The sequence below is a fragment of the Coregonus lavaretus genome, assembly GCF_964263955.1.
Source record: "Coregonus lavaretus genome assembly, chromosome: 5".
In the NCBI taxonomy this organism is placed as follows: domain Eukaryota; kingdom Metazoa; phylum Chordata; class Actinopteri; order Salmoniformes; family Salmonidae; genus Coregonus; species Coregonus lavaretus.
Window position 1 is genome coordinate 71,194,335 of NC_139992.1, and position 19,557 is coordinate 71,213,891.

The window sequence follows — 19,557 nt, forward strand, 5'->3', positions numbered from 1 at the left end:
ATGCCCATCATGGAACGAGAGATGAGATGATCCAGTGACACTCATATTTAGAAACATTTAAGTATTAAGCCATCCCCGGACCTATAGCTCTACCGCCAGTGCTAAGATTTACCATTGCATTAGGTTTGTTAAAATAGAGCCCTCTATAGGTAAACTATATACACTGATGCGTAGGGCATTGAACATCCACTTAAGAGACAACATTTAGTGTGCATGCATGTTACATCTACTGTAGGTGAAGTGGACATTACATAAGCCAAATAATGTACCTTACAGAAACAGAATATCTGTGGACATTGTAACACGACTCTTAGATCTGGGTCTGAACCTTTAACAACCCCATGGAAAGCTTCACATACTGCTGTTACTTTGTCCTAAACATTGACCAGAGGCTAGTGCAGCATGAGTTACAGGACATATTGTACATATCATAAAAGGAGAGAAAGAGGGAACTGCAGGCTCTTAGTAGGGGGCTGAGGTGCAGTGTTTCATACAGCGAGGAAAACAATGTCAAACTGACTTCACTTTTGTTATTGAGTCAGTCCACAGTCTCTTAGATACAGCAGGAACAAACGACCATGGTCGCATTTTATGGCACCTTGGACCTAACACATGTGACTGTGGTTACTGACCTGAACTGAGATAATATAATAATATGCCATTTAGCAGACACTTTTATCCAAAGCGACTTACAGTCATGTGCGCATACATTTTTACGTATGGGTGGTCCCGGGGATCGAACCCACTACCCTGGCGTTACAAGCACCATGCTCTACCAATTGAGCTACAGAGTTAGTCTCGTCTTAAAGTTAGTGAGTCTTGTCAGTTTACGGACGCACCTCCATACTGACCACGGTCATGTGAATCTGTAGGATCTCACACCAAGGTGCCCTCATCTTAACTGAACTGGCTAAACTGTAGTCTGGATTGGCCTCTGCTGTTCTACCACATTCTTGGTAGCACTGGCACCTGACCCACACTCCCAAAAGCTTTCAACTATTATTATATAGCATCGGAGAAGGGGGAAAATGAAAAAGTATATGCACAAATCTGATTAAACATTGGTAATGAACATCTGTGCTTCATAACACTATAATGCAAACTACATAGCTAAGCCAGTAATCAAATATTGAATCATTACCATTGATGAGTCAGTATTCAACAACTTTTAATCCAGAAGACAAACCTTATTGATTCATCATGTAGATTTCATTTTGAATCAGTGTTTTAAGGTAACACAATATTTACTTCATGTTACCTAGATATAACACAAGGAAATATACATAATGCCCACTAATCAACTTCAATGTGGTGTTGTAAACACAGGCAGCTGATTTTCAGAGCATGAGCACCATGCAAGATCTCCAGTCCCAATGGCATAATAAATCGTATTAAGTATTCCGCTGTCATAGACCTACTCCCCCTGCTATTAATCAGCCTCAGTCGGATTTATAGTGATTACATTTCTGAGGGGTCTGGCTTTGGGTTCAGAGCCCTTGCTGATGACTGTGGTATGAAGAAACCAGAAGCCTGGTCTTCATTAAAACCCTATCATAATGTCACCCTTTCAATACATCTTTGTAATACTAAGTAAACAGTACACCCGTGGATACATTCTTAGGGTTGTGCTGCTACTGGGACTTGATGTGCACAGAAATCCCTCCATTTATCATTCACCTTAAAGGATTGCCACTGAAATAGTGAGCTGCTCTGGCTTCTCATGTCTGTTGGACACTCTAAATAATACTGTAAAAGGCATCTTCAGCATAAAACAACCTACAAGAACTGAACAGCCTTCTTCTTTTGTTAAGTCTGAACTACCCTTAGTGACATACAGTGCCTTGCAAAATTATTCATCCCCCTTGGCGTTTTTCCTATTTTGTTGCATTTCAACCTGTAATTTAAATGGATTTCTATTTGGATTTCATGTAATGGACATACACAAAATAGTCCAAATTGGTGAAGTGTAATGAAAAAAAATACTTGTTTCAAAAAGTTCAAAAAAATAAATAACGGAAAAGTGGTGCCTGCATATGTATTCACCCCATTTGCTATGAAGCCCCTAAATAAGATCTGGTACAACCAATTACCTTCAGAAGTCACATAATTAGTTAAATAAAGTCCACCTGTGTGCAATCTAAGTGTAACATGATCTGTCACATGATCTCAGTATATACACACCTGTTCTGAAAGGCCCCAGAGTCTGCAACACCACTAAGCAAGGGGCACCACCAAGCAAGTGGCACCATGAAGACCAAGGAGCTCTCCAAACAGGTCAGGAACAAAGTTGTGGAGAAGTACAGATCAGGGTTGGGTTATAACAACATATCTGAAACTTTGAACATCCCACAGAGCACCGTTAAATCCATTATTAAAAAATGGAAAGAATATGGCACCACAATAAACCTGCCAAGAGAGGGCCGCCCACCAAAACTCACGGACCAGGCAAGGAGGGCATTAATCAGAGAGGCAACAAAGAGACCAAAGATAACCCTAAAGGAGCTGCAAAGCTCCACAGCGGAGATTGGAGTATCTGTCCATAGGACCACTTTAAGCTGTACACTCCACAGAGCTGGGCTTTACGGAAGAGTGGCCAGAAAAAAGCCATTGCATAAGAAAAAAATAAGAAAACATGTTTGGTGTTCTACAAAAGGCATGTGGGAGACTCCCCAAACATATGGAAGAAGGTACTCTGGTCAGATGAGACTAAAATTTAGCTTTTTGGCCATCAAGGAAAACGCTATGTCTGGCGCAAACCCAACACCTCTCATCACCCTGAGAACATCATCCCCACAGAGAAGCATGGTGGTGGCAGCATCATGCTGTGGGGACGTTTTTAATCGGCAGGGACTGGGAAACTTGTCAGAATTTAAGGAATGATGGATGGCGCTAAATACAGGGAATTTCTAGAGAGAAACCTGGGACGGAGGTTCACCTTCCAGCAGGACAATGACCCTAAGCATACTGCTAAAGCAACACTCGAGTGGTTTAAGGGGAAACAGTAGTTTCGCCTTGAAGAATGGGCAAAAATCCCAGTGGCTAGATGTGCCAAGCTTATAGAGACATACCCCAAGAAACTTGCAGCTGTAATTGCTGCAAAAGGTGGCTCTACAAAGTATTGAATAGTTATGCACGCTCAATTTGTCTGTTTTTTTGTGTTATTTCTTGTTTGTTTCACAATAAAAAATATTTTGCATCTTCAAAGTGGTAGGCATGTTGTGTAAATCAAATGATACAAACCCCCCAAAAAACAAATTTAATTCCAGGTTGTAAGGCAACAAAATAGGAAAAATGCCAAGGGGGTGAATACTTTCGCAAGCCACTGTAAGGGTTTGTGTCTGACAAGAGCTCCAGAGGAGTGTGACATTATGACATGACATCAGTAAAGCCTCTATCCTTGGCTAAGACCATGTTACACATGGCAGAGCAATTCACCTGCTAAATGTATCTTAGCTGCAGCAGCAGCAGCAACAACAACTGTATTGTCAGACACTTTTATGATCATAAAGCACTGATGTGTCTTGGGAACAGGTGAGTAGAAGCTAGACTCATTACCAGTACAGATCTGTACTGCACATTCTGCACATTCTTACAACATCGACTATTTAAATCCAGGGTCAAAAGGTGACCAACTCAGAGCAGGACATGCCACTACACTCTTAGAGAAAAGGGTTCCAAAAGGGTTCTTAGTCTATCCCCATAGGAGAACCCTTACCCAGGTAGAATCCTTTTTAGTTCCACCCTTACGGAAAAAACACATGATTTCACATGATATTTCCATGTTTTGCACATGTGAGATCATGTGAAACCATGTGTTTTTGGAACGTTTCAAATGTGACATTTCACATGAAGTTTCACATGTGGATTAAAATGTTCACATCAGATTTCACAGGTGATGCCCTGCAAACAAAAATGAGTCACAGCTATATTATCTTCCTGCTATGCCACCATGTCTGTGTCCATAACTGATTTCACTTGTATTCCTACACTTTGGATTTCAAAGTAAATCTCACCTTTGTTAAAAATACACTCAAGAAAAACTTTTATGTTTATCATAGTGATAATACTAAAACTAAAATTAAATAATATGCCCCACCAACATTAGACAATTTTACAGAAAACCCTCAAATTGCTGAAATAAGTAAATTAAATCAATGATGAGAGAATAGTTAGAATAACTGATACCTAAAATAGCAGTGCAGATGGCACTATTTTGCTAAGTAGTGCAGAGATGTATTATAGGTAATGAATGTTTAGGACAATGCTACAGACTTTGTGGCACAGCAGAAAGATCAGAAAGTATTCAGACCCCTTGACTTCATCCACATTTTGTTATGTTACAGCCTTATTCTAAAATGGATTAAATGAAACAAATCTTCATCAATCTATACACAATACCCCATAATGACGAAGTGAAAACAGGTTATAAGAAATGTTTGCAAATGTTTAAAAACCAAGCCATGAGGTCGAAGGAATTGTCCGTAGAGCTCCGAGACAGGATTGTGTCGAGGCACAGATCTGGGGAAGGGTACCAGCAAATGTCTGCAGCATTGAAAGTCCCCAAAAACACAATGGCCTCCATCATTCTTAAATGGAAGAAGTTTGGAACCACCAAGACCCTTCCTAGAGCTGGCCGCCCGGCTAAACTGAGCAATCGGGGGAGAAGGGCTTTGGTCAGGGAGGGGACCAAGAACCCGATGGTCACTCTGACAGAGCTCCAGAGTTCCTCTGTGGAGCTGGGAGAACCTTCCAGAAGGACAACCATCTCTGCCGCACTCCACCAATCAGGCCTTTATGGTAGAGTGGCCAGACGGAAGCCACTCCTCAGTAAAAGGCACATGACAGCCCGCTTGGAGTTTGCCAAAAGGCACCTAAAGACTCTCAGACCATGAGAAACAAGATTCTCTGGTCTGATGAAATCAAGATTGAACTCTTTGGCCTGAATGCCAAGCATCACGTCTGAAGGAAACCTGGCACCATCCCTATGGTGAAGCATGGTGGTGGCAGCAGCATGCTTTGGGGATGTTTTGCAGCGGCGGGGACTGGGAGACTTGTCAGGATTGAGGGAAAGATGAATGGAGCAAAGTACAAAGACATCCTTGATGAAAACCTGCTCCAGAGCGCTCAGGACCTCAGACTGGGGCGAAGGTTCAGCTTCCAACAGGACAACAACCCAGCCAAGACAAGACAAGACAAGACAACACAACACAACACAACACAACACAGGAGTGGCTTCGGGACAAGTCTCTGAATGTCCTTGAGTGGCCCAGGCAGAGCCCGGACTTGAACCCAATCAAACATCTCTGGAGAGGGAAAGGGGGATACCTAGTCAATTGTACAACTGAATGCATTCAACTGAAATGTGTCTTCCGCATTTAGCCCAACCCCTCTGAATCAGAGCGGTGTGGGGGGCTGCCTTAATCAACATCCACGTCATCATCGCCCAGGGAACAGTGGGTTAACTGCCTTGCTCAGGGGCAGACCGACAGATTTGTTTTACCTTGTCAGCTCGGGGATTCAATCCAGCAACCTTTCAGTTACTGGCCCAACACTCCTACCCGCCAGGCTACCTGCTGCCCCAAGAATAGCTGTAGCATCATACCCAAGAAGACTCTATGCTGTAATCGCTGCCAAAGACGCTGCAACAAGGTACTGAGTAAAGGGTCTGAATACTTATGTAAATGTGATATTTCAGTATTTAATTCTTAATAAATTTGCAACAATTTCTAAAAACCTGTTTTAGCTTTGTAATTATGGAGTGTTGTGTTTAGATTGATGAGGGGAAAAAACTATTTAATACATTTTAGAATAAGCCTGTAACATAACAAAATGTGGAAAAAGTTAAGGGGTCTGAATACTTTCTGAATGCACTGTCTGACACTGCTTTAAACAATAGGCTATAACTACAGCTACTATAGGCTATACAGCTATAGGCTACAGGTTTTTCATATGGCACATCCACCTTCTTCAGACAGCAGTTTTGCGGTGACATCATACTGTCTGTCTATTGCTCAATTGTGAGTGTTTCAGACATGACACTTACAAATATGCAATTGAAAGTTAGAATGGACATTTCCCAGGAAAACAGGTGTAAATATTACTCATGACTCTATACATGTTTTTGCACATTGTAATTGACTGCTACACTGTAAAACTAGGTGGTCATGTCACCATACTACTACAAATGCTACTACTTCCACCACCACCTTCAATCATAATCATAATCATCATCATCATCAGCTTTACTAAATAACTTAATTAAGCTTCATTCCTGTGCTTATCACTGTGTAATACAACCTGTTGTGTACATCATGGACAGTCTATCACAATCATCATCATCATCACCATCATCATCATCATCAACAACAACAACATCAATAAAACTGTAATTTTAACACTTGCTTACTTCAGATTTCCATGCAGCATATGATTGAGGGATGGATGGTGGAGATGGCTTCCTTTGAAGCCACTTTCTAGGTGAAAATAAAGTGCTTGAGCTTCCGGTTGGAGTATTGGGGCTTCTTTTGGTGGCTTTTGAATCATTGTCGAAATGGTCAGAAGTATCCAAATATATTGACAGGCTTGAGGATGCTGACTGACAGTGTTTTACTCCCGCTGTAAGGTGCGCATCTAGTTTGGAGAGGCTTTCGTTTGAGGCTCGGAGGTACCCACCATGATTTGCACCTAAATAAGGCGACTTTTGATCATCTGCTTGACCAGATGTCCCATCCGTTTCGGTCCCATAGCGTTTTATCAAAGCTGGGTCCAAACTTCTAGTCTTTCTCAGTCTCCGTTTGGACATTGTTTTGGATGTTGGCGAGGAGCACGAGAAAACGCTGCTCAGCAACCCTTGCGCGGACATTTCAGTACTCTTAACGTTTCACAGAGTAGCCTAGGCTACTATATCGAGTTCATTAAAGCGATCAGAGATTATATGATTACCTTGAATAAACATAATCACATGCCTTCCGTTATCACAGTGGTAAGGTTGGCTACCTGTGGCACGCCATATGACCCTGATATTCAACCAAGAAACCACACAGACAGAAGTCATTCGCTCAGCTATAGTTCTTGTTTGTTAGTTCTTCTTTTTCATAATTTACAGGAACAGGGATGGTGGTACAGTTTCGCAACAGTGGCCTCTTGCGCGTCATCAAGCTTCGCCCCTCTGAGTAATCAGAAATACATGCATGCGTCTGACTCCTCGCATGGGAACCGCTCTACTCCCAGTCCCGCCACCGTCATACATCAGGGAGCCTTCAGGATGGTCCTAATTAAATGTGATTTCACATCCATAAAATATAATGGAATATAATAGTATAAGATGTTGTTTTGTGGGGTACACTGAAAAAAAACAAGGTTCTTCCTCAGCTCTTAAGGTTCCTTGGATAACTATTTCATAGCATACAGCAAATTGGCCAGTGTTAAAGGCCCAGTGCAGTCAAAAACGTGATTTTCCTGTTTATATACATTTCCACATTGTTGGAATAATACTGTGGAATTGTGAAAATTATGATAATGCCCTTTTAGTGTAACAGCTGTTTGAAAAGACCGCCTGAAATTTCAGCCTGTTTTGGTGGGATTGAGTTTTGGCCTGACTGGTGACATCACCAGGCGGTAAATTAGTTGATAGACCAATAATAGAGTTCCAAACCTCTCTGCCAATAACAGTTAGTTTTCAGTTTTCCCCTCCCCACTCAGACTACTCACAAAAAAGTTTTTGCTTGAGACTACAGTTGGTCCCCCATTTGCTGCTATAACAGCCTCTACTCTTCTGGGAAGGCTTTGCACTAGTTGGAACATTGCTGTGGGGACTTGCTTCCATTCAGCCACAAGAGCATTAGTGAGGTCGGGCACTGATGTTGGGTGATTAGGCCTGGCTCGCAGTCTGTGTTCCAATTCATCCCAAAGATGTTCGATGGAGTTGAGGTCAGGGCTCTGTGTAGGCCAGTCAAGTACTTCCACATCGATCTCGACAAACCATTTATGTAAGGAAAGGGCCTTCCCCAAACTGTTGCCACAAAGTTGGAAGCACAGAATTGTCTAGAATGTCATTGTACGCTGTAGCGTTAAGATTTCCCTTCACTGGAACTAAGGGGCCTAGCTCGAACCATAAAAAAACAGCCCCAGACCATTATTCATCCGCCACCAAACTTTACAGTTAGCACTATGCATTGGGGCAGGTAGTGTTCTCCTGGCATCCACTGCTCCAGAGTCCAATGGCGGCGAGCTTTACACCACTCCAGCCAACACTTAGCATTGCGCATGGTGATCGTAGGCTTGTGTGCAGCTCCCGACTAACAGTTATTGTGCTGACGTTGCTTCCAGAGGCAGTTCGGAACTCGGTAGTGAGTGTTACAACCGAGGACAGATGATTTTTATGCGCTATGTTCTTCCGCACTCGGCGGTCCTGTTCTGTGAGCTTGTGTGGCCTACCACTTCGCGGCTGAGCCGTTGTTGCTCTTAGATGTGTCCACTTCACAATAACAGCACTTACAGTTGACCGGGGAAGCTCTAGCAGGGCAGAAATGTGACGAACTGATTTGTTGGAAAGGTGGCATCCTATGATGGTGCCACGTTGAAAGTCACTGAGCTATTCAGTACGGGGCATTCTACTATCAATGTTTGTCTATGGAGATTGCATGGCTGTGTGCTCGATTTCATACAGCTGTCAGCAATGGATGTGGCTGAAATAGCCGAATCCACTCATTTGAAGGGGTGTCCATATACTTATATTTTTATAGTGTCTTTTTGTTTCTTTTTAACTTTTTTTATTTTTTGTGATCACAGTAAGGTATTAATATTATTTACAAGAAATGATTTGATATTTAGATAAAAACAGCTGCATTGGGCCTTTAAAGATGCACTATGCAGAAATCTCTCCGCCATTTCATGGTGGCTAAAATTGGAATAATTCATCTAATTTTAGTTTATGTGACAAAACAAGCAAGTATAGTGTTGAGAATCATTGTATCATCTAAACCGCTGTGAAATATATTTTCCATTACCAAAACTATTGTATTTTCAGCTGTTTGAAGCTGGTGTACAAAACCACAAGTAAAAGACACAAAAATGTAACTTAACAACATGAAGCATAGAAATAGCACACATAGAACAGATCTACCGCTTCTTAGTCTTGCTTTCAATGAGAATGACAGATATATAACTCACATTTCTATGTGAATTTGGTCGGTCACTGTCACGGATTCTGCCGAGGCTGCTCCTCCTCCTTGCTCGGGCAGGCTTCGGCGTTCGTCGTCCCCGGAGTACTAGCTACTGCCGATCGATGTTTCGTTGTTTGTCTTGTTTTGTCTTGAGTAGTTACACCTGTTGTCTATTATGTTTGATTGTATAGCCTATAATTACCCTTGTCTCATGTTTGGTATTTGTGTGTTATTGTTTTGTGTCTAGTCGGTATCGGCATTGCTGTATTTTCCATACTACGTGTATGGTGTTTTTCCCTCCAGGTTCGGAGGTTTTGTTTTGAGCTTTACATTCAGTAAAGTAAGTCTGCTAGTATCTCTGTGTCCTGCGCTTGACTTCACTCGCCGCATACACATCGCACCTTGACAGAATAACACACCTCACCATGGAGTCAGCAGGATCAGCGGTACCAACGGGATCATTGGAGGAGCGCGTAAGCAGCCAAGACGCCATGATCCAGAGACTGGGCACCGCCATACAGGATGTTATGAACACTTTGAGCCGATGGGAGAGAGGAGGTTTGCCCACACCTCCTCCAACAATACCACCACCCTCAGCCATACCCATCGTTCCATCTCCGGAGTCCAGTGGGATTCGGCTCTCGCTCCCGAGGGCTTATGATGGCACCGTGGCCGGGTGTCAGGGTTTCCTGCTCCAATTAGAACTCTATCTGGCAACCATTCACCCGGCGCCCTTGGGATACGAGAGTGTTTCCGCCCTCATCTCCTGTCTGTCCGGCAAGGCACTGGAGTGGGCCAATGCCGAATGGAGGGGAATAGACGCCGCTACAGTCAGTTATGCAGAGTTCTCCCGCCGCTTCAGGGCGGTTTTCGATCATCCCCCAGAGGGGAAAGCGGCGGGGGAGCGTCTGTTCCACCTCAGACAGGGGAAGAGGAGCGCGCAGGAATTCGCACTGGATTTCCGGACTCTGGCGGCCAATGCGGGATGGAATGAGAGGGCCCTCATCGACCACTATAGGTGCAGCCTACGGGAGGACGTTCGCCGAGAGTTGGCCTGCAGGTACACCAACCTAAGCTTCGATCAGTTGGTGGACATGTCGATTCGTCTTGATACCCTGTTGGCTACCCGCGGAAGTCCGGAGCTGGGGCCGTCCATTCCATCCCCCAGCACCTCCGAGCCGAGCCCTATGGAGCTCGGGGGTGCTGGTGCTAGAGAGAGGAGGAGAGAGACCAGGAGAGAGGCCGTCCCCTGCACCAACTGTGGCCGCAGAGGACACACTGCGGTTCGGTGCTGGGGAGGGTCTCCTAGGGATCGAGGCAGCAGGTCACGCACTGATGAGTCATTCCAGGTGAGTAAGCGCCCAACTCACCCAGAGCTCTCTGTTGTCCACATGTGTATCCAAGTTGTGTTTCCCGAGGTTTCTTCTCACTCCCAGCATAAGGCGCTAGTCGATTTAGGCGCAGCTGGGAATTTTATTGATCGCAGTTTCTGTTATAAGTTAGGGATTCCCCTCATACCAGTTGATGTGCCCTTCCCTATCCATGCCCTAGACAGCCGCCTTTGGGGTCGGGATTGATTAGGGAGGTCACAGCGCCACTTAAGATGAAGACGCAGGGGGGTCATGAGGAGATTATACAGTTGTATTTGATCGACTCTCCTGCGTTTCCCGTGGTGTTGGGGCTTCCTTGGTTAATATCTCATGACCCCAACATTTCATGGCAACAGAGGGCTCTCAGGGAATGGTCTGATCAGTGTGTCGGGCGGTGTATAGGTGTTTCCGTAGGGGCGAGAACAGTGGAAAGTCCGAACCAAATGCCCGCACTGCACATTCCTAATTAGTATACAGATTTGGCACTCGTCTTCAGTAAGAAGAGGGCGACTCAATTACCACCTCATAGACAGGGGGATTGTGCGATAGACCTCCAGGCAGGCGCTGCACTTCCGCGTAGTCATGTGTATCCTCTGTCTCAAGAGGAGACGGCGGCTATGGAGACATACGTCACCGAATCTCTAGGACAGGGATACATACGGCCCTCCACTTCTCCTGCGTCCTCGAGTTTCTTTTTTGTGAAGAAGAAGGATGGAGGTTTGCATCCGTGTATTGATTACTGTGGTCTCAGTCAGATTACCATTAAATACAGTTATCCTCTCCCTCTGATTGCGAGTATGACGGAGTCATTACACGGGGCGCGATTCTTCACAAAATTGGATCTCAGGAGCGCTTACAACCTGGTGTGCATTAGGGAGGGAGATGAATGGAAAACAGCCTTTAGTACCACCTCGGGTCACTATGAGTATCTCGTCATGCCCTACGCGTTAATGAATGCTCCTTCAGTCTTCCAATCATTTGTGGACGAGATTTTCCGGGATTTGCATGGACAGGGTGTAGTGGTGTGTATTGATGACATTCTAATATACTCCGCTACACGAGCCGAGCATGTGTCCCTGGTGCGTCGGGTGTTGGGTAGGCTGTTGGAGCATGACTTGTATGTGAAGGAGGAGAAATGCCTGTTTTTCCAGGAGTCCATCTCCTTCCTGGGACATCGGTTGTCCGCGTCAGGGGTGGAGATGGAGATTGACCGCGTTTCAGCCGTGCGTAATTGGCAGACTCCCACCACGGTTAAGGAGGTGCAGCGGTTTTGGGGTTTTGCCAATTACTACCGGAGGTTTATCCGGGGTTTTGGACAGGTAGCAGCTCCCATCACCTCCCTGCTAAAGGGGGGCCCGGTGCGTTTGCAGTGGTCGGCTGAGGCGGACAGGGCGTTTAGACATCTGAAGGACCTGTTCACCTCGGTTCCGGTGCTGGCACATCCGGACCCCTCTTTGGCGTTCCAATTGGAGGTGGACGCGTCAGAGGCGGGGATTGGTGCTGTACTGTCTCAACGCTCGGTCACGCCTCCTAAACTCCGTCCCTGTGCCTTTTATTCTAAGAAGCTCAGTCCGGCGGAACGTAATTATGACGTGGGGGACAGGGAGCTGCTAGCGGTGGTTCAAGCCCTAAAGGTGTGGAGGCATTGGCTTGAGGGGGCTAAACACCCTTTCCTCATTCTGACTGACCATCGTAACCTGGAGTACATCCGGGCAGCGAGGAGACTGAACCCTCGTCAGGCTAGGTGGGCCATGTTTCTGGCCCGGTTTGTATTTAAGCTCACGTATATACCAGGGTCACAGAACGTGAAGGCAGACGCCCTGTCCCGGCGATATGACACAGAGGAGAGGTCCATTGAGCCCACTCCCATACTTCCGGAGTCTTGTCTGGTGGCACCGGTGGTGTGGGAGGTCGATGCGGAGATCGAGCGGGCATTACGTACAGACCCTACTCCTCCTGAGTGTCCAGAGGGGCGGAAGTACGTGCCGCTCGAGATCCGTGATCGACTGATATATTGGGCTCACACGTCACCCTCCTCTGGTCATCCTGGTATTGGCCGGACAGTGCACTGCCTTAGTAAAAAGTACTGGTGGCCAACATTGGCTAAGGACGTGAGGGTTTATGTCTCCTCCTGCTCGGTGTGCGCCCAGTGTAAGGCACCTAGACACCTGCCCAGGGGGAAGTTACAACCCCTACCTGTTCCACAATGGCCGTGGTCTCACCTATCGGTGGACTTTGTCACGGACCTTCCCCCCTCCCAGGGGAATACCACGATTTTGGTCGTGGTGGATCGGTTTTCTAAGGCCTGCCGTCTCATTCCAATGCCAGGTCTCCCTACTGCCCTACAAACTGCTGAGGCCCTGTTTACACACGTCTTCCAGCACTACGGGGTGCCTGAGGATATAGTGTCTGATCGGGGTCCCCAGTTCACCTCTAGAGTCTGGAGGGCGTTTATGGAACGTTTGGGGGTCTCGATTAGCCTTACCTCGGGTTTTCACCGTGAGAGTAATGGGCAGGTGGAGAGAGTAAACCAGGATGTGGGTAGGTTTCTGAGGTCCTATTGCCAGGACCGGCAGGAGGAGTGGTCGGGGTATATCCCCTGGGCAGAGATTGCCCAAAACTCACTTCGCCACTCCTCCACTAATCTTACTCCTTTTCAGTGTGTGTTGGGGTATCAGCCGGTCCTGGCACCCTGGCATCAGAGCCAGATCGAGGCTCCTGCGGTGGATGAGTGGTTTCGGCGCTCGGAGGAGACATGGAACGCTGCACATGTCCATCTGCAGCGGGCTATCAGTAGGCATAAGGCGAGCGCCGATCGCCACCGCAGTGAGGGTCCAGTTTATGCACCTGGAGATCGAGTCTGGCTCTCGACTCGAAACCTGCCCCTTCGCCTGCCCTGCCAGAAGCTGGGTCGGCGGTTTGTGGGGCTATTTAAAGTCCTGAGGAGATTGAACGAGGTATGTTATAGGTTACAACTGCCCATAAATTACCGCATTAACTCCTCGTTCCATGTGTCTCTCCTCAGGCCGGTGGTAGCTGGTCCACTCCAGGAGAATGAGATACGATAGGCTCCTCCGCCCCCACTGGACATCGAGGGGGCTCCGGCGTACTCAGTCCGGTCCATCGTGGATTCGAGACGTCGGATGGGGGGTCTGCAGTATCTCGTGGAGTGGGAGGGGTACGGACCGGAGGAACGGTGCTGGGTCCCTAGGAGGGACATCTTAGATCCCTCCCTCTTGACGGAGTTCCACCGGAGTCATCCGACTCGCCCTGCTCCGCATCCTCCTGGCCGTCCCCGAGGCCGGCGCATGGCTGGAGCCGCGCGTCAAGGGGGGGGTACTGTCACGGATTCTGCCGAGGCTGCTCCTCCTCCTTGCTCGGGCAGGCTTCGGCGTTCGTCGTCCCCGGAGTACTAGCTACTGCCGATCGATGTTTCGTTGTTTGTCTTGTTTTGTCTTGAGTAGTTACACCTGTTGTCTATTATGTTTGATTGTATAGCCTATAATTACCCTTGTCTCATGTTTGGTATTTGTGTGTTATTGTTTTGTGTCTAGTCGGTATCGGCATTGCTGTATTTTCCATACTACGTGTATGGTGTTTTTCCCTCCAGGTTCGGAGGTTTTGTTTTGAGCTTTACATTCAGTAAAGTAAGTCTGCTAGTATCTCTGTGTCCTGCGCTTGACTTCACTCGCCGCATACACATCGCACCTTGACAGAATAACACACCTCACCATGGAGTCAGCAGGATCAGCGGTACCAACGGGATCATTGGAGGAGCGCGTAAGCAGCCAAGACGCCATGATCCAGAGACTGGGCACCGCCATACAGGATGTTATGAACACTTTGAGCCGATGGGAGAGAGGAGGTTTGCCCACACCTCCTCCAACAATACCACCACCCTCAGCCATACCCATCGTTCCATCTCCGGAGTCCAGTGGGATTCGGCTCTCGCTCCCGAGGGCTTATGATGGCACCGTGGCCGGGTGTCAGGGTTTCCTGCTCCAATTAGAACTCTATCTGGCAACCATTCACCCGGCGCCCTTGGGATACGAGAGCGTTTCCGCCCTCATCTCCTGTCTGTCCGGCAAGGCACTGGAGTGGGCCAATGCCGAATGGAGGGGAATAGACGCCGCTACAGTCAGTTATGCAGAGTTCTCCCGCCGCTTCAGGGCGGTTTTCGATCATCCCCCAGAGGGGAAAGCGGCGGGGGAGCGTCTGTTCCACCTCAGACAGGGGAAGAGGAGCGCGCAGGAATTCGCACTGGATTTCCGGACTCTGGCGGCCAATGCGGGATGGAATGAGAGGGCCCTCATCGACCACTATAGGTGCAGCCTACGGGAGGACGTTCGCCGAGAGTTGGCCTGCAGGTACACCAACCTAAGCTTCGATCAGTTGGTGGACATGTCGATTCGTCTTGATACCCTGTTGGCTACCCGCGGAAGTCCGGAGCTGGGGCCGTCCATTCCATCCCCCAGCACCTCCGAGCCGAGCCCTATGGAGCTCGGGGGTGCTGGTGCTAGAGAGAGGAGGAGAGAGACCAGGAGAGAGGCCGTCCCCTGCACCAACTGTGGCCGCAGAGGACACACTGCGGTTCGGTGCTGGGGAGGGTCTCCTAGGGATCGAGGCAGCAGGTCACGCACTGATGAGTCATTCCAGGTGAGTAAGCGCCCAACTCACCCAGAGCTCTCTGTTGTCCACATGTGTATCCAAGTTGTGTTTCCCGAGGTTTCTTCTCACTCCCAGCATAAGGCGCTAGTCGATTTAGGCGCAGCTGGGAATTTTATTGATCGCAGTTTCTGTTATAAGTTAGGGATTCCCCTCATACCAGTTGATGTGCCCTTCCCTATCCATGCCCTAGACAGCCGCCTTTGGGGTCGGGATTGATTAGGGAGGTCACAGCGCCACTTAAGATGAAGACGCAGGGGGGTCATGAGGAGATTATACAGTTGTATTTGATCGACTCTCCTGCGTTTCCCGTGGTGTTGGGGCTTCCTTGGTTAATATCTCATGACCCCAACATTTCATGGCAACAGAGGGCTCTCAGGGAATGGTCTGATCAGTGTGTCGGGCGGTGTATAGGTGTTTCCGTAGGGGCGAGAACAGTGGAAAGTCCGAACCAAATGCCCGCACTGCACATTCCTAATTAGTATACAGATTTGGCACTCGTCTTCAGTAAGAAGAGGGCGACTCAATTACCACCTCATAGACAGGGGGATTGTGCGATAGACCTCCAGGCAGGCGCTGCACTTCCGCGTAGTCATGTGTATCCTCTGTCTCAAGAGGAGACGGCGGCTATGGAGACATACGTCACCGAATCTCTAGGACAGGGATACATACGGCCCTCCACTTCTCCTGCGTCCTCGAGTTTCTTTTTTGTGAAGAAGAAGGATGGAGGTTTGCATCCGTGTATTGATTACTGTGGTCTCAGTCAGATTACCATTAAATACAGTTATCCTCTCCCTCTGATTGCGAGTATGACGGAGTCATTACACGGGGCGCGATTCTTCACAAAATTGGATCTCAGGAGCGCTTACAACCTGGTGTGCATTAGGGAGGGAGATGAATGGAAAACAGCCTTTAGTACCACCTCGGGTCACTATGAGTATCTCGTCATGCCCTACGCGTTAATGAATGCTCCTTCAGTCTTCCAATCATTTGTGGACGAGATTTTCCGGGATTTGCATGGACAGGGTGTAGTGGTGTGTATTGATGACATTCTAATATACTCCGCTACACGAGCCGAGCATGTGTCCCTGGTGCGTCGGGTGTTGGGTAGGCTGTTGGAGCATGACTTGTATGTGAAGGAGGAGAAATGCCTGTTTTTCCAGGAGTCCATCTCCTTCCTGGGACATCGGTTGTCCGCGTCAGGGGTGGAGATGGAGATTGACCGCGTTTCAGCCGTGCGTAATTGGCAGACTCCCACCACGGTTAAGGAGGTGCAGCGGTTTTGGGGTTTTGCCAATTACTACCGGAGGTTTATCCGGGGTTTTGGACAGGTAGCAGCTCCCATCACCTCCCTGCTAAAGGGGGGCCCGGTGCGTTTGCAGTGGTCGGCTGAGGCGGACAGGGCGTTTAGACATCTGAAGGACCTGTTCACCTCGGTTCCGGTGCTGGCACATCCGGACCCCTCTTTGGCGTTCCAATTGGAGGTGGACGCGTCAGAGGCGGGGATTGGTGCTGTACTGTCTCAACGCTCGGGCACGCCTCCTAAACTCCGTCCCTGTGCCTTTTATTCTAAGAAGCTCAGTCCGGCGGAACGTAATTATGACGTGGGGGACAGGGAGCTGCTAGCGGTGGTTCAAGCCCTAAAGGTGTGGAGGCATTGGCTTGAGGGGGCTAAACACCCTTTCCTCATTCTGACTGACCATCGTAAATTGGAGTACATCCGGGCAGCGAGGAGACTGAACCCTCGTCAGGCTAGGTGGGCCATGTTTCTGGCCCGGTTTGTATTTAAGCTCACGTATATACCAGGGTCACAGAACGTGAAGGCAGACGCCCTGTCCCGGCGATATGACACAGAGGAGAGGTCCATTGAGCCCACTCCCATACTTCCGGAGTCTTGTCTGGTGGCACCGGTGGTGTGGGAGGTCGATGCGGAGATCGAGCGGGCATTACGTACAGACCCTACTCCTCCTGAGTGTCCAGAGGGGCGGAAGTACGTGCCGCTCGAGATCCGTGATCGACTGATATATTGGGCTCACACGTCACCCTCCTCTGGTCATCCTGGTATTGGCCGGACAGTGCACTGCCTTAGTAAAAAGTACTGGTGGCCAACATTGGCTAAGGACGTGAGGGTTTATGTCTCCTCCTGCTCGGTGTGCGCCCAGTGTAAGGCACCTAGACACCTGCCCAGGGGGAAGTTACAACCCCTACCTGTTCCACAATGGCCGTGGTCTCACCTATCGGTGGACTTTGTCACGGACCTTCCCCCCTCCCAGGGGAATACCACGATTTTGGTCGTGGTGGATCGGTTTTCTAAGGCCTGCCGTCTCATTCCAATGCCAGGTCTCCCTACTGCCCTACAAACTGCTGAGGCCCTGTTTACACACGTCTTCCAGCACTACGGGGTGCCTGAGGATATAGTGTCTGATCGGGGTCCCCAGTTCACCTCTAGAGTCTGGAGGGCGTTTATGGAACGTTTGGGGGTCTCGATTAGCCTTACCTCGGGTTTTCACCGTGAGAGTAATGGGCAGGTGGAGAGAGTAAACCAGGATGTGGGTAGGTTTCTGAGGTCCTATTGCCAGGACCGGCAGGAGGAGTGGTCGGGGTATATCCCCTGGGCAGAGATTGCCCAAAACTCACTTCGCCACTCCTCCACTAATCTTACTCCTTTTCAGTGTGTGTTGGGGTATCAGCCGGTCCTGGCACCCTGGCATCAGAGCCAGATCGAGGCTCCTGCGGTGGATGAGTGGTTTCGGCGCTCGGAGGAGACATGGAACGCTGCACATGTCCATCTGCAGCGGGCTATCAGTAGGCATAAGGCGAGCGCCGATCGCCACCGCAGTGAGGGTCCAGTTTATGCACCTGGAGATCGAGTCTGGCTCTCGACTCGAAACCTGCCCCTTCGCCTGCCCTGCCAGAAGCTGGGTCGGCGGTTTGTGGGGCTATTTAAAGTCCTGAGGAGATTGAACGAGGTATGTTATAGGTTACAACTGCCCATAAATTACCGCATTAACTCCTCGTTCCATGTGTCTCTCCTCAGGCCGGTGGTAGCTGGTCCACTCCAGGAGAATGAGATACGATAGGCTCCTCCGCCCCCACTGGACATCGAGGGGGCTCCGGCGTACTCAGTCCGGTCCATCGTGGATTCGAGACGTCGGATGGGGGGTCTGCAGTATCTCGTGGAGTGGGAGGGGTACGGACCGGAGGAACGGTGCTGGGTCCCTAGGAGGGACATCTTAGATCCCTCCCTCTTGACGGAGTTCCACCGGAGTCATCCGACTCGCCCTGCTCCGCATCCTCCTGGCCGTCCCCGAGGCCGGCGCATGGCTGGAGCCGCGCGTCAAGGGGGGGGTACTGTCACGGATTCTGCCGAGGCTGCTCCTCCTCCTTGCTTGGGCAGGCTTCGGCGTTCGTCGTCCCCGGAGTACTAGCTACTGCCGATCGATGTTTTGTTGTTTGTCTTGTTTTGTCTTGAGTAGTTACACCTGTTGTCTATTATGTTTGATTGTATAGCCTATAATTACCCTTGTCTCACGTTTGGTATTTGTGTGTTATTGTTTTGTGTCTAGTCGGTATCGGCATTGCTGTATTTTCCATATTATGTGTATGGTGTTTTTCCCTCCAGGTTCGGAGGTTTTGTTTTGTGCTTTACATTCAGTAAAGTAAGTCTGCTAGTATCTCTGTGTCCTGCGCTTGACTTCACTCGCCGCATACACATCGCACCTTGACAGTCACACAAAAAGTTACATATACCAGCTTTAACTAGTGTTGATTTTTCAGTGTAACATTTCTAGTGTTGATTCAAGAGTTCAATTAAGACTGTAAATAGTTAAATTAACACTCAGTGGTGTAAAATAACCCCACAATGTACAAAAAAAATCCTGTTGTTTTTACGGTAACCTACTGGCAGCCAGTTGCCTGATGTGGCTTGTAAACTATGAGTTTCTGGCCACTGTATTATGGTAAAACTAGGCCCACAAATGAAGGCCTTATGAAATATGTCTTAAATAATTTCATTTTAATGACAACATGTTCACTTAGGAACTCATTTGGTGAAGACCACAGGACTGAAAATTAATGAATGCAACAACCATGTCTCTGTCACTAGCAAACTGTCACGTTCGTTCAATGACGGGTCGGACCAAGGCGCAGCGTGATATGCATACATGTTTATTATAACGAATAAACACAACGACAAAACAACGAACTAAATGAAACGTGAAGTCCAAGGTAGACACAAACAACATACCTACATGGAACAAGATCCCACAACTAACGAGTGCCAATAGGCTGCCTAAGTATGATCCCCAATCAGAGACAACGAGTGACAGCTGCCTCTGATTGGGAACCACACCGGCCAA

General features: G+C 48.2%; 1 protein-coding gene across 1 annotated transcript in view; it reads right to left on the reverse strand.

Moving 5' to 3' along the window:
* LOC311130022 (rho GTPase-activating protein 6) overlaps window positions 1–7,109 on the reverse strand; it is a 52,654-nt gene extending 45,545 nt beyond the window's left edge. Inside the window, 1 exon segment of the mRNA XM_084162624.1 lies at window positions 6,407–7,109. Within this exon segment, the coding sequence (XP_084018750.1) occupies window positions 6,407–6,862 (456 nt within the window). The 5' untranslated portion in view covers window positions 6,863–7,109.
* Between the last annotated feature and the right edge of the window lie 12,448 nt (window positions 7,110–19,557).